The sequence below is a fragment of the Vanessa cardui genome, chromosome 5 (genome assembly GCF_905220365.1).
Source record: "Vanessa cardui chromosome 5, ilVanCard2.1, whole genome shotgun sequence".
NCBI classification, from domain to species: domain Eukaryota; kingdom Metazoa; phylum Arthropoda; class Insecta; order Lepidoptera; family Nymphalidae; genus Vanessa; species Vanessa cardui.
This window is the reverse complement of record NC_061127.1, coordinates 8243316-8257421: the sequence shown is the minus strand read 5'-3', so window position 1 is coordinate 8257421 and position 14106 is coordinate 8243316. Positions and strand designations below refer to the sequence as shown.

General features: G+C 30.3%; 2 protein-coding genes across 5 annotated transcripts; one reads left to right on the top strand and one right to left on the bottom strand.

Moving 5' to 3' along the window:
• The first annotated feature begins 884 nt into the window (after window positions 1–884).
• On the top strand, window positions 885–3853 carry LOC124529788 (DCN1-like protein 3). 3 transcript variants are annotated; one of them, XM_047103698.1, is made up of 4 exons: window positions 885–946; window positions 1042–1128; window positions 1227–1445; window positions 1565–3853. In XM_047103698.1, exons 3-4 carry the CDS (start codon window positions 1373–1375, stop codon window positions 2473–2475), a joined length of 984 nt encoding a protein of 327 aa, XP_046959654.1. In that variant the 5' UTR covers window positions 885–946; window positions 1042–1128; window positions 1227–1372; the 3' UTR covers window positions 2476–3853. The 3 variants fall into 3 exon arrangements, with proteins under 3 accessions (XP_046959654.1, XP_046959656.1, XP_046959655.1); XM_047103700.1 differs by having other exon boundaries at window positions 1042–1138; XM_047103699.1 differs by having other exon boundaries at window positions 924–942.
• A 1398-nt stretch (window positions 3854–5251) lies between these two features.
• On the bottom strand, window positions 5252–13919 carry LOC124529787 (eukaryotic peptide chain release factor GTP-binding subunit ERF3A). 2 transcript variants are annotated; one of them, XM_047103696.1, is made up of 12 exons: window positions 13559–13919; window positions 12764–13044; window positions 12255–12360; window positions 12024–12170; window positions 11154–11299; window positions 10517–10671; window positions 9891–10008; window positions 9578–9781; window positions 9324–9482; window positions 8403–8507; window positions 7950–8118; window positions 5252–7622 (listed from the first exon to the last, which is right to left on the bottom strand). In XM_047103696.1, exons 1-12 carry the CDS (start codon window positions 13788–13790, stop codon window positions 7579–7581), a joined length of 1866 nt encoding a protein of 621 aa, XP_046959652.1. In that variant the 5' UTR covers window positions 13791–13919; the 3' UTR covers window positions 5252–7578. The 2 variants fall into 2 exon arrangements, with proteins under 2 accessions (XP_046959652.1, XP_046959653.1); XM_047103697.1 differs by lacking the exon at window positions 13559–13919 and adding an exon at window positions 13229–13350.
• Between the last annotated feature and the right edge of the window lie 187 nt (window positions 13920–14106).

Sequence of the window (14106 nt, the reverse complement as noted above, 5' to 3'; positions counted from 1 at the left end):
CTTAATTTTATTTATAATTTTCAGTTTCTGCTCATAAATTACTTTTTATTGGTTTATTTTGCACTAATCTAACTATCTATTGATTGAATTTGATTGATGACACGCCAACATCATAATGTCTTGCAATTTAAATTGCTAGAGATGTCGGTAAGGTTTAACCGCTTCATAAATAACAATGTGGTCGTTAAAAAATTACAGGTCAATTATAGGTCAATTACAGGTCGTTACACGACAGAAGTGGGAACCACAAAACTTTGGCATAATATGAACATTATGTATGTGAGAAATCGAGGTATAGTAGAACGCTGATTTTCTGAATTGATTGGGACTTATAAACCAAATTATTAAAAATACTGTAATAGATGTCGAAAAGCTACAAGTTTCTTCAAAATTAGATACATACTGATGAAAAAGATTTCATAAAATAATCTTTATTTGTCTTTCTCAAACTCACTTTTGTTCAGTGTACATATTATTATAGAAAAAATATTTTTTGTATAGAATAGAATGCAAGAAAGCCAACGTCGAATTTCGTAATTAATAAATTTAATGATTTATTTATAAAAAAATGGAAAGCTATTTTAATATTTCCTCATACTTTATAACCTTTTATTGATCTCTCTCTTCACTTATGAGGCTCGCTTATTATCATGCGTGAGACGACTAAATGAAATGAAGACAACAAAAATATAAATTCTATTTTTTAACAACAACAACCTGTAAATGCTGCTGGGTTAAGGTCTTAATCCAAAAATTTTCTTATTTCTTTATTTTTTTTTATAATTAATATTTTGGAACAATTGTATATACAAAATTAAAGCGATCGGTCTATTTTTTTTAAATAATATGAACGCAGATTCTATTGTAAAATGGGCTATCTATTTGTCATAATGACAGTCTATCTATCTTTCATAGTCTGTTTTGGTTTTTTATTCTATTCTTGTAGGTAATAAAAGATTAGAGAACCACTTTAAGCTAAATGGTTTTTGTTTTATTTTTCAAACAAATTTGTTATTTATTAAGTGTACGATTTATTTTCAGGTACTTACTATGTCTATAAAGGATTTTCTGATGCGGAAATTTATGATTTACACCTGACCCCTTGTTTCTTTACGGAAGGAGAGGATGGTTCGTAAATGTTGTTGTTAACAAATTTACAGCTTCCGTAGTTTGTGTTTTATAAAAGTATTCAAAAAATCTTTAAAATATGTTTAATATTCTTCTAGGTTCTAATGAAAAAATTACAATTTAATAGAACGCTGATTTTTGGTCATTATGTTGCATAGAACAACAGTTGAAATATTGAGTAAGGCTGCTGGTGTATTAGACCAACAATTTATGTTTTGGAAACCTTTGTATTATATCTTATCAAATGGGCCATTGTCTTAGTTGCTTCAATAATCAAGCAAATGCTGATGTGGAAACATCCCAAAGACAGAAAGATGGTAAGTTCTAATGATGTTTAACTATACTACACTACAATTATATTATGATAACCATATATTCATATAAAAATATTTTTAACAGCTCAATAATTTTTATCCAGTTTTATTTTATTTTACAGAGATGACAGAAATTGTCACTAGTAATCAAGTTCCTACTGTCATGATATCAGATTATCCTCAAGAGGAACCATTACTGCATAACAATGACAACAGTATAAACTGTTACAGAAATAGCAGCCATATAACAAATGCAAATGCTTTAAATTCTCTAAATGAATATTGCTCTACTGATACAGTTCACAAAATGCATGTAAATAATGATAAAACACCTAAATCTTTTTATCAGAAATTACCTTCGATACCTCGGAGCATGTCTTCAATTGGTTCTAGTGAATCTCGGATTTCTGAATCGAAAATTAATCAATTATTTGACCAATACAAAGATTCTTTAGAAGATGCTATTCTTGCAGAGGGTATTGAAAATTTATGTAATGATCTGCAGTTAAATCCAGATGATTTTAAGGTGTTAATACTTGCATGGAAATTAAATGCTAGTCAAATGTGTAGATTTACAAAAACTGAATTTGTTCAAGGGTTAAAAAGTATGAAATCAGATTCAATAAAGAGCATACAACAAAAGTTAAATGAGATAATTCATGAATTAAAAAGAGATTCTGAACAGTTCAAAGATTTGTACCGATTTACTTTTAAGTTTGGCTTGGATGTTACATCTGGCCAAAGAATACTACCAGCAGATATAGCTGTGCTGTTATGGCGCCTAGTCTTCACAAATGATGAACCTCCTATATTAGATAGATGGCTTAGTTATCTTGAGAAAAATCCTCACATCAGAGGGATACCCAAGGATACATGGTACATGTTTCTCAACTTTTGTGAGTATGTTGGTGATGATCTAAGCAGTTATGATGACACGGAAGCATGGCCAAGTTTGTTTGATGACTTTGTGGAATTTGAAAATGATCAAATGAATCAAAATGTAACTAAGAATAACACCAAAATTCAGGATTAACCTCCTATGTTTGCCAAATTAAAGCTACTATAGGTACTTAAACATTGAGACTGATAATCTGATAATGATTGCATAGTGATGGTCATGTCCTACCTAGGAATTAAACATTAAATGATTGATGGAGAAGTTACATATTTTGCTGATGAGTGAAATGTAAATATTAGTAGTAAATATTATAATAAGTATTGTAAAACTAATAAGCCCATTTAAATTTTAATCTTATAAATAATTGACATTCCAGAAATGGAATTAGCCAAAATTTGTAAATATTTCATTCTGTAGCCTCAATTGCTTAGATTTTTAAAAGCAGAATAATTAAATATTAGGAATAAGGATGATATTCCTCTTTAATGCTTAACAGCCTAATTGAATACCACTTAACATGCCTCATGCGTAGCATAATATTAAAAAAGAAATGTTTATTTTTTCTAATCATTCAAGTTAAATTATTTGTGTAAATAGAATATTAACAAAATTTCCAATATATTTTTCTGCAAAATTCCATTTCTATTATTATGTAATAACATTTTATCATTTATTACATATTAGCTATCAATTAATTAATGGCATTGCTGATAAAAAAAATCATCAAACACAAAAGTCTGAATATTGCTGTTAATTTTGTTATATTTTCGTAATGGATGTGAATGCAAGACTGCGCTATTGTAAATATTGGTGACCAATGATGAGTTCAACGAGAGGACGAATGCAGTTGACTCATATACAATCTATGTATTAACTATGCTAATGCAATAAATACAAAACATTTTTCTTACTAAAATCATTTTATTTCAACCTTATTATGTAACCGCCCTTGCTTGAACGTTCGATTACGACAAAACCAGTGCAAAATCTGATGGAAGTGGTTAAAAAACAAGCAAGCATTTTTCACATACTACTCAAAATACAGAAACGTGGTGCCTTTTGTATCTTCAATTCCAGTTGCAATTTTTGCCGTTGTACAAAACTCACGGAATAAATTACTGTCGTTGACAACATGTGCACTTTAGGTCCAGAGATGAGCGCTTCCTAAAAGTCGCCTATACATTTTGACCTCAGAACTCTGCTGGCTAGAGTAAGTATTGAATCATCTCCACATGAAATAATGTACTTGGTTGTCAATATGTCTGTTTGTTCATCGTTATGCGAAGCTTTTTTTAAATTATTTCCCTGATCTTATGTGGAAAACCTCTGAACTTATCTAACCGTATCTCGTATAGGTATATACAGAGCATGAAAAGCATTTTGTCTTCAATAGATTCTATCAATGTGTACATTTGAGTTGAATGATTCTTAGACTATAATATCGCCAAAACAAACTAAATAGATAAATATTTTTCGGCGAAAATAGATCGGAATTGGCGCGCGTACAGTAAGTTACAAGTAGAACATTAATTGGTTTAGTCATTGTTAACATCCAGTCCTATCTTAAGCATATTAGTCGAAGCAAAATCTGTGCTCTAACCCCATAAAGATTTTTAAGAGACCTTTTTTATTTTGATGGTTTAAAACTCGCACATCGTCAGAGGGGCTACCCCTAATGCGTGTGGAGCGATATTTTTTAACATGCATCCCTGTAACTTGAATTAAGACGGACATGGTGTTATCATTGTAATATAACTAAAAACTCAGGCGAGACTTTCATAAACACGACGTTCCATACGTGGAACTGTAAATCACAATCTATTCAATGATTGCCGTATTGGCAAGATACGCCAAAAGTTAAGGTACGAAGTATTGTTGTATGAAATCAAGCGATATATAAATGTACATTAACAAAGTAGCTACACCTACCGCATTTTACCTAATATAAGACTGTTACTATAATAGTATTCCTGGAAATATTTGCAGACCACTCTGGCTACTTACCTAACCAACAACCACTCACCAGATACAATGTAGTCAACTAATATTTTGAATTGTCGTGTAATAAGATGTTACAAATATATAAAGTCTCGTGGTTAGCGCTTTGGTATGTTTTTCCTATGCATGTATATTTAATTAAGTGTATTATTACCCAAAATGTCTATATTTTTTTAGTGTTCCTTTTTAACAGGCAATAATTTATTAAAAAAATGCGAGTCATATAATTTTAATAATATATAACAGACCTGTACCTTATGTTAAGAACCGGCAGAATTCCTAACTCCAATATACAAATACTTTTATTTTCCTATTTTATAATATTATCCACGCATATAAATTAAATTAACTTTCAATATAACCGACAGGAGAACGAATTTTACATATAAATAACCCAATTACCAAATTAACTAATAGTTAGGTCTTAGTTAAGAGACTAGAAGGTTGCCGCCATCAAAAGCTCAGGTATCCATGTCAAATGTGTGGTCGAGTTTCATCGTTCATGCTATCATTTTTCGAAGAGGTGCTCAGCTCGGGCCGTTCTATGTAGCGTTCGTTACGAGTGCAAAAAAATTGACCCTAGATTTAATAATATTTAATAACCAAACCAAATAACTTACTTGTTGAAATTTTGTTAAGAGTCAAATAAAAAATAGTTATCTTGTCGTGAATATTGTTTTAATAAATATATTTAGTGACACGATTTCTCAATCTTGTCAATAAATACATTCCGCTAATAGTACACTTGACCCCATATAATTGAAATTAAGTTGCAAAAAAAAAAAAGAAGAAATTTACGATGTACAGTTTTTATATATGTAGTCTATGTTCTCATATAGCGAATCAACTTTGTTTCTGTTGTACAGTTAAAATAAAATAGTGTAATCTCGTGTGTAAGAACCAAAAACCGAAAGTTATAATAAAATTTTATTTTATTTTAAACAAAATAATATACTTGCAGACAACCGATAAGCTGTCGTTCGGCTTAAGAGGCACGTAAGACGGACGCGGCCCCCTCGCGGGAACAAAGGCACTACGACACGCGAACCGACCTCGCGTCCTACTCACCCTCACTAAAAGCATCGTCGACAAAAAATCTATAGCGTGGGAGGTGAACATGAATAGAGGACTACGTTCGTCTCACGGTCTGTCCACTGATATACACAAAATATTAATAGTAACATATATTTCGCCTCAATTGTAAAAAAAAAAACTGATTATATTAATAAGCAGATAATTTTATACTCCACCTTATACACAACGTTACGCTGGATGAGTCGATTATTTATTTTCAACATATGAACTATAACGCTTTACTAAGTACCTCATGTTCTCACAAAAAACTTGAAATAGACATTACAATATAACTAGGTTTATACAGCCAGTGCTCGATGTCTGGCATAATATCGCATTTTTGAGTGCTAATCGTGATTCAAACTAAAGTGGTGGTTAGAACTAAACAAAAGAAATAAAAAGAAGTTTTTTCGCAATAGAAACACCTCTTTAGACCTTGGCCCGTATATTGGTCATTGATCAGAGCAATAAAATTTTAATCTATCACTATAAATTTATAAAAATATTGCAAGTAATATAATTAGCGTCATTAATATATAATATTACGTGTTTTGATCTGTGTTTCATCAGTTATATGCTGAAATAAAACAGCTATATTAATATTTATAAAGTATAGCAAATTATTTAAAATAAACATAATCTAGCTTTACAATAGGTATCAGTAACATATTCATTACTAATAATTCATAATATGTGAAAATATAAGTATCAGAGATGGCAGTCGGGATGATCATACAATGTTTTAGTTGAGCGCAGCTCATGCAAGTTTGTTGAACGACAAAATATATTATTTCATAATACTTGGTTTATTCAGAGTACATACACTGTTCCATGATCATCCCGACGATTACATGAGAGCTTCATCCACCATATGAACAATCAGGTATTTAAAATACTTCTTGGTGCTTATTTTATTTCATAAATCAATTTTTTTTTAATCTTTACATTTTTTAAAATAAAATGGATGACTGTGAAATATAGAAAAAGGTCTTCAGGTCTAGCTTGTGCTCATCAAACAGAAGTACAACATATATATATATGTTAATGCAGTTAATTATCCTAAGTCATGTCATTGTGATGTTATATATATATAAATAATTTTATGTATCGTTTTTGAATTAAAATCGACAAGATATTATTTACTATGATGGTGTTTAACCCATATTTGAAATCAAAATAATGGCTCGGATTTACTATCAAAGCAATTTAAAATATTGATAAATAACATTTCAGGATGATAATAGCCTTTTGAATGTGGTTGGGGCATGAAATATGAGCACATAGAATACATAAATACTAGTGATGCATGGTTGCCAATCGATGAAACTATCATTTAAATGTCTATTTATTGATTAGATTTGAATTTTATTATAGTATATTTAATAATGAACTAAATCAAAAAATGTTATCCAAAACAAACACTGACATTGTGAAACTGTTCGCCAAAATATTGAACAAATTAATTGAATTATATGACGTCGTTCATCACTAGTTTATAAAATTAATATAAACCAAATTAAATAAAAATGGTACTAAATTTTGTCTTAGCGATAGCAACGCTCAACTTGTAGGGCCTTGTTTTAAAATAATCATCAGTCGTATTAAAACATACATATTTTATAGAATTTAAATTAAAAATACACATAAAATTAAACATAAATAATATTAAATATTGTTTCTCCGTTAATTGAAACATAACTAATTACAAAGTTTACACAAAATTAACTGTAACCAATCACAATATTTATTGTATATATATTTATATAAGAACAATTTTGAGCTCTGAACTAAAAAAATTGTTTAGGCACTACCTAGGTCCTAGACTCACAAAATGTTAAGTGAAATCCATTCAACGTTGCTAGCGAAAGTTCCCATGTGTTTCATTAACATTTCAAATTAAAATAAAGAGCATTAAACATCATTATTGCGATTGTTATGCCGTACAAATGTTTTTTCTTTTTTTTGCTCAATGGCAGTGGCTGTGAAACAGTAAATAATGTTCCGCAAGGACTAGCTTTTCTATAATTCAAAACACCGATGATAAAGCAATACACTCTAGCTCTCACATAGATCCCTCAAGTCAGAATTACATAATACATGCATTCTCTGATGATACAGGTTTTAGAAAGGCCTATCCTAACTAAATTACGAATCGTAGTGCCGTATTTACTCAATCACTTTTAGGACTTTACCGATTGCGATAGTTTTATCTGAAACAAAATAGAACAATTAAATTTAAATAAAAAAAATCTTTGGTTTTGGCGAAGTAGGCTAGGCTTCCATCTTAACCCTTGGCTTGACTTTTTTGTCAAGCGTATTGATCAAACCAACCAACACTTTTCGGTGTGGAGCCAGAAAGAAACTCGCAAAGAAAAGCATTTCTGGAGCTACTATCCGGTTCTGGTCAAATTTCTGTCAATTTCTTTATACTGATACCAGCAAAGAATGAATAGCAGCCAATTAATTGACTGCTATGTTTTATGAATATAAAAATTCGATGTTTCATCACTTTTCTAAGAATAAAATGACCGACTTACTTTCATCTCTTAATGTGAATCTGCCCATTTGAGCGAATTTCTTAAATGGTTCTAAGCAAATGATTCCCGCGCAATCTATCCTCATGATAGCCACTTGGTCCTGCTTCACGAATCGCGGTCGTGTCTTAGACTTTTCTCCAGTCTTCTTATCTACCAAGCAGATAAGTGCCTGTAAGAAAATAATATGACATCATTGTAAATGTGTTATCAGATATGATAATAATATATAATATAATTCGTTGCTACTATATAGTATTACAATAATGTAAATAACTCATTTAATTATTTTATTAAAGGAGTATGATTGTTTTTTCACTTTATATTCAATAACAAAATCATAGTCAAGACGCACAATGTTTAACACATGTTTCACATCGCGCGTCTTGAGATGTATTACACTTTTTATAACTGTGTATCTTAGCGTAAACGCATTTAGAACATACTCATATTTACCTTAACAGTTACTTCTTCAGCTGCACAATGTATGTGCATAACAGCAGAGTATCCTGCACAAATTATAGACTTGTGCTCCAAAATGACTACTTGGGCATCAAAAACCTTTAATAATAAAAAAAATTATTTAAACAAATGTTACAAAAAATTATTAAAATGTAAAACAGTTATATACAAAAATATCCTTAGAGCTTATGAAAGGTTATGGTCATGTCTTATTACATTTCAAGTATAAATAAAATTTAAGTTACTACACTCTTGTTTTAGATAATGATATAAGGTGTAATATTTCTTGTAAAGGCTTACTCACCCAACAAACTACAATTCTACCAGTAAAAGGGTACAATTTGGCTGTAGGAAATCATTCCGTAACCTGATTGCAATGATTCAATTTATCATTCTTTACAATAACTTTCCAAGTGAAAAATATAATTAAACTTATTACTACTTCAAAAATTTCAAATCTATAGCCTATTTTAACCACAAGAGGACAAAAGGAAAATAAACAATGTTTGCCATTAATTCAATATCATTGGTTGATACTTTGAGGAAAAAATTACTTTTTAAATGTTGACATAGATTGTATAGAAACTTAGGAAGTAATAAAGTAGATATAAGTGATTAATTGCAATGTTGTATTTTAAATAAAGATATATTAATCAAGGACTTTTAGTACTGTACATAATAGCTGGATTAAAAGCATGGTATACATTAATAACATAAGTTTGTTTATTGCTATTCTTTCTTCGATTGGAATAGACTATAGATGATAAATTTTGTTGTAGTTAGTGATTTTTTTTTTTAAAGTTAAGTTAATTTAATTTCATTAAAAAGCAACGTTTGTAGTGATTAAACTCACAATTGTAAGTATTGTGCCATTGAAATTAACACAATAAATATGTTGTAGAAGAATCAACTTACTTTTCCAGTAGTGATGGGTTCTGCAATATCACAAAGGACAAAGCCAGGAGAAACATCCTCTTCTTCAATACCTTTGAGTTTCACTTTTACATTTTCACCGGGACCAATAGAAGTTACTTCAATGTCATCAGACCATAATTGATCAACTGTTACTTGAACCTAAGGTTTAAAAAATCAATATGTTGTAATGACATAATCCACCATTAATTTTATCTTTGATTGTAAACTATAATATTGTTACTTAATAAACATACCCTGTTAGGCATAAGGAATAAGGTACTGCCTTTGCGAGTGGTTCCAGCTTCAACTTTGCCCATGAGCACAGTACCCATATCCTTGTATTTGTCAACAACAGGCATAATAAATGGCCCATCCATCTTGCGATTAAGAGATGGTAAATCATCGATAAGCTGGATAAATGATGGTCCCTGGTACCATGTACAGATTTCTTCCGATACCTTTAAAACAATTATAATTAACATACATTCATATACAATTACTAAATTAGCAAAAATGATTTTGTTTCTTAAAATCAAAATATCAATAATAGCAATGTTTAGAGCTCACCTTCTCCAATAATCCTTGACCTGTTTGGCCAGACACGGGTAGGAATGACAAATCCTTAGCTGGATTGAAACCGAGTTTTTTAAGATATGGCAGGATTTTGTCTCGACATTCATTGTATCTGAAAAAAATTTAACGCTGTAGGTTTTACTAATTTTTTTTTCATAAAATTTCCACTCAAAATGTTTTTTCATGTGTCAAAAATTAGCATGCATGTGACACTACAAAATGTAAGCTTTTATAAACTCAAGGTCATTGAAAATAAATGTGAATAAGTACTGAAGGTCTGTACAATTATGCTTGCAGGTATAACTCATTTATATTAATGTTGGTGTGCTATAGGTATTAGAAAAATAAAAATGATATATAGACATGCTAATTGGTTGGTGAGTTCATTCTGAAGTGCGAGAAAACATGCTGCAAAACCTAGCCTACTTCTTCTAATGAAAATGTTGTTGTTTTAAGGATGTTTAACAAAACCATTTCTTACAAAATAATTTAAATTATTTCAAACAATGCTAATTCACTTGTCAAGTTAAGACTCCTTGAGTGCCATTAACTTAGCAAATGAATTGTTTTATTGACAAATTTGGATTTGTTTATATTTTTTTAAAGTGGTTTAATATTACCTTTTCTCATCCCAGTTAACAGTTGGATCATCCATTTTATTAACAAGAGCGACTAAATGTTTAACACCAGCAGTCTTTGCCAACATAGCATGCTCTCGTGTCTGTCCCCCTCTATCAAATCCGGTTTCAAATTCACCTTTTCTCGCAGATATTACCTGAAAAATATTAATAAACAAATTACCACAAATTCAAATTTTTTTGAAAAGTCATTTTAATAATTATTATGTTATGAATTTATATTATGATGTTGTAGGCATGTTGATATGGCCTTGTCAGTTATTAATTAGGAGTTTTGAAGACGACATTTATGGTTGATAATACATTTGCAAACATCAGATGATTGATAGTACATTATAAAAATTTTATACTAGTAATCTAACTACTTTTTTAGAGTTTTATTAAGTGTTATTGTTGAAATGATAATAGGAGCAGGTAATAATAATGTTATTGTTAAAAAAAATTCACAGTATAAAATAAAGATATATTTGTTTGACCTATGATTGAAAAACTAAAAGGCACAGAATATATTGTTTTATTTAATTTGTGACCCATCTGTTGCATGGGTGATAACACCAAGGAATGTTTAAAAAACTATGTCCTGAGGTCAAATTAACAACAAAATATTAAAAATTCATACCAGCACAGCAAGGTCAGCCTGCGCCGCACCTCCAATCATATTGGGCACAAAACTCTTGTGTCCAGGCGCATCGAGAATTGTAAAATGCTTTTTTTCAGTCTCAAAATATGCTCTACCAACTTCTACAGTCTTTCCTTTGTCTCGTTCTACAAAAATAAAACTAAGGTTAATACAACAGTATTTAAATACTTCTTTCTATATGCATAAATCAGGTAGTTATTACCAGTTATCTTGTTTATTTACATATTGGTAAAGGGCAACAAAATATAAATAAGGTTTTCTAAAATAGTTCTTAGTTTAGGATTCTCATGTGGATTAGTTGACACTAAATACAGAGTAGTGAGTTAGAGATATATTTAATCTGTATTTCATTATTAATCATCTAAATACTTTATCAGTAATTAATAGAAATACTTATCTAAAATATTATATGTCACAGAAAAGTTTAGGTAATTAATAAATTTTTTACAAATCAGATTGTCTAGCTAGCTGGCTAAGTTTTGGCTGTAATATCCCAAAATGCTGTTTTAGCATCATTATTATAAGATATTATTTTAGACAAAGTGGGGTATTATTTTTAATAGTGGTTTTCAAGATGCAATGTTGTCATAGTATGGAGACAACAAAAGAAGCAACATATAAAGTGTTATTAAAAAGATAGTGTAAATAAAAAGATAAAAAGTTCCTTTACCAATCTCAATCACCTATGTTGTTTATAAAAGATGGGTTGATCAATTTAAAGCATAAAACATTGGGATTATTGTAAATAGGATCAATCATTAACATTAAAAGTGATAAAACTGTAATGATATGCAATGACAATTTTTTGCAGTAGGCTACTTTACTACTAAATATAATAAAATAGAATACCTTCTTGATTAGTGTCAAGAGCCCAGGATAAATACCATGACTCTCTTGATTTCTCTCTTGCTTCTCTTTCATATTTGTCCAATGTTCTTTTATCCACCATGCCCGTTAATGACATTATTTGTCCACCAATGGTGGATTTTCCAGCATCTTTAAATTATAAATGTATTTATTATATTTTAGAAAAGCAATTTTAACAAATTTATGAAAATATTCTGAAAAATATATACTGACCTACATGTCCAATAAATACTACATTGACATGTTCCTTCTTGCTACGTGTATCCTCAACTCGAACAGGTTTCTTTTTTGGAATTTTCTTTGCAGTTTCTTCATCCTCCTAAATTGTAATTTAAATACATTTTTGTTTACCCAAATTATATACAATAACACCGACAATTAGCTCAGTAAAAGTAGAAAAACCATATCTATTAATTCTAATAGATTACAAATTAAATAATATGTATATACATGATTAATAATTTTATAATCCTGTAATAAATGAGATATTTCATTATTTATTAAAATCTTGTTATATAGAATGTAAATAGTTATGTTTTTTTTTAAACTAGCATTCTCCAAATTAAAATGTCTATATTTGATTTGGGTGAATGATTTTGATGCCTACATTTATTTTAAGGTTAGAGGCATTTTATTGGCAGTCATTAGCCAAGAGCAATTACCATCAAATGGTGTAATCACTTAAATACCAAATATAAAAACTATTAAAGTTAGCTTCTGACCTGTTGCTCTAATTCTTCTTCATCATTGTTATCTTCAGGGGTGAGTAGTGGATCATCAGCTTCAGCTTCCCAGCTGTCGGCCGTAGGAGATACGTCAGGCGGGACGGGCAGAGGCGCGATGTCAGCAGCAGCAAGGGCTTGAGTACCGGCTTGGTCGTCTGCAGGATCGTCGGCAGGAGCGTCCGCAGGAGCAACGGCTGGCGGTACGGGAGGTGGTTCCTCAACCCGGGGTGATGCGGATGCCGCTCTACCGTCACCACTTTCAGCTCCATCACCACATCCTTCAACACCAATATGTTTATTGAAAATAAGGGAGAAAAAATTCTACAATATGCACAGCACTTAATATTTTTGTGTAATGGATATTGTTTTAATAATTTTAATGATAAATTTTAACACAAAAACTATACACAAAACGTATGTATTCACATTTAAGCGAAACGTTGCATATTGTCGGAAAAATACCTTTATTAGTGAAAGAATGATCCATCACAAATTAAAATCCAAAATAATAATCGATTCAATACTTTTTCACAGTGATAGTAACTATTTAAAGAGAAAGTTAACCCAGAATTAGTAAAGTCATGCCGCGTGTCCCGACGTAACCCGTTAGAACTGGATTCAGAAAAAAAAATAAGACCGCAAATACGCTTAGTTACCGCTAAGCAGATTATAATGGTTTTTTAAAGCTGATTTGTATTTAAATTAAAAATAAAGAGTGTTCTAAGTTATATTCAAGAGAATAATAGATATAATAGTAAGTAAAGTAAGTTACATTGACAAGACGTGACTTACCGTTTAAGACAGGACTCTCAGCGGAATTTGTAGATCTACTTTCAGATTTTTGTGGCGAATTAGGTGTATCGCTATTGTCATTATCTTGGGAAGGCTTACAAAAAGAAGGCACGAATTCCACGGCATTTACATTCAACGTGGAAAATTTTGTAGACACATCATCTTTTGCACCTTGTTCACCATTAACATCAGCTTGACTTTCCCAAGAGTCCGAAGCACCGTTATTGGACATTTTTAAAAAGGAGGCAATGTAAAATTAATAAATAAGTCTTTCCTTTCTAGATATTTTTATAATTATTCGCGTTCTTTTCTCGATAGATCCGCGTGTGTCTTTATCTTACACCGGAAGTTCATGGCAATTTGCCAAATATGTAGTCATAAGTAACTATTTCATTATAACTTTCTATGATGTTAATTATGCTACTTTTTTTATTGTATTATTTTTTATTTTTTTTTTGCTGTAATTTAATTGAAAATGTAGGAGATAATTATATCTTGATAAGATTTTATTTAATAAATGTATCATTTATGATTTCACACTTCCTGTT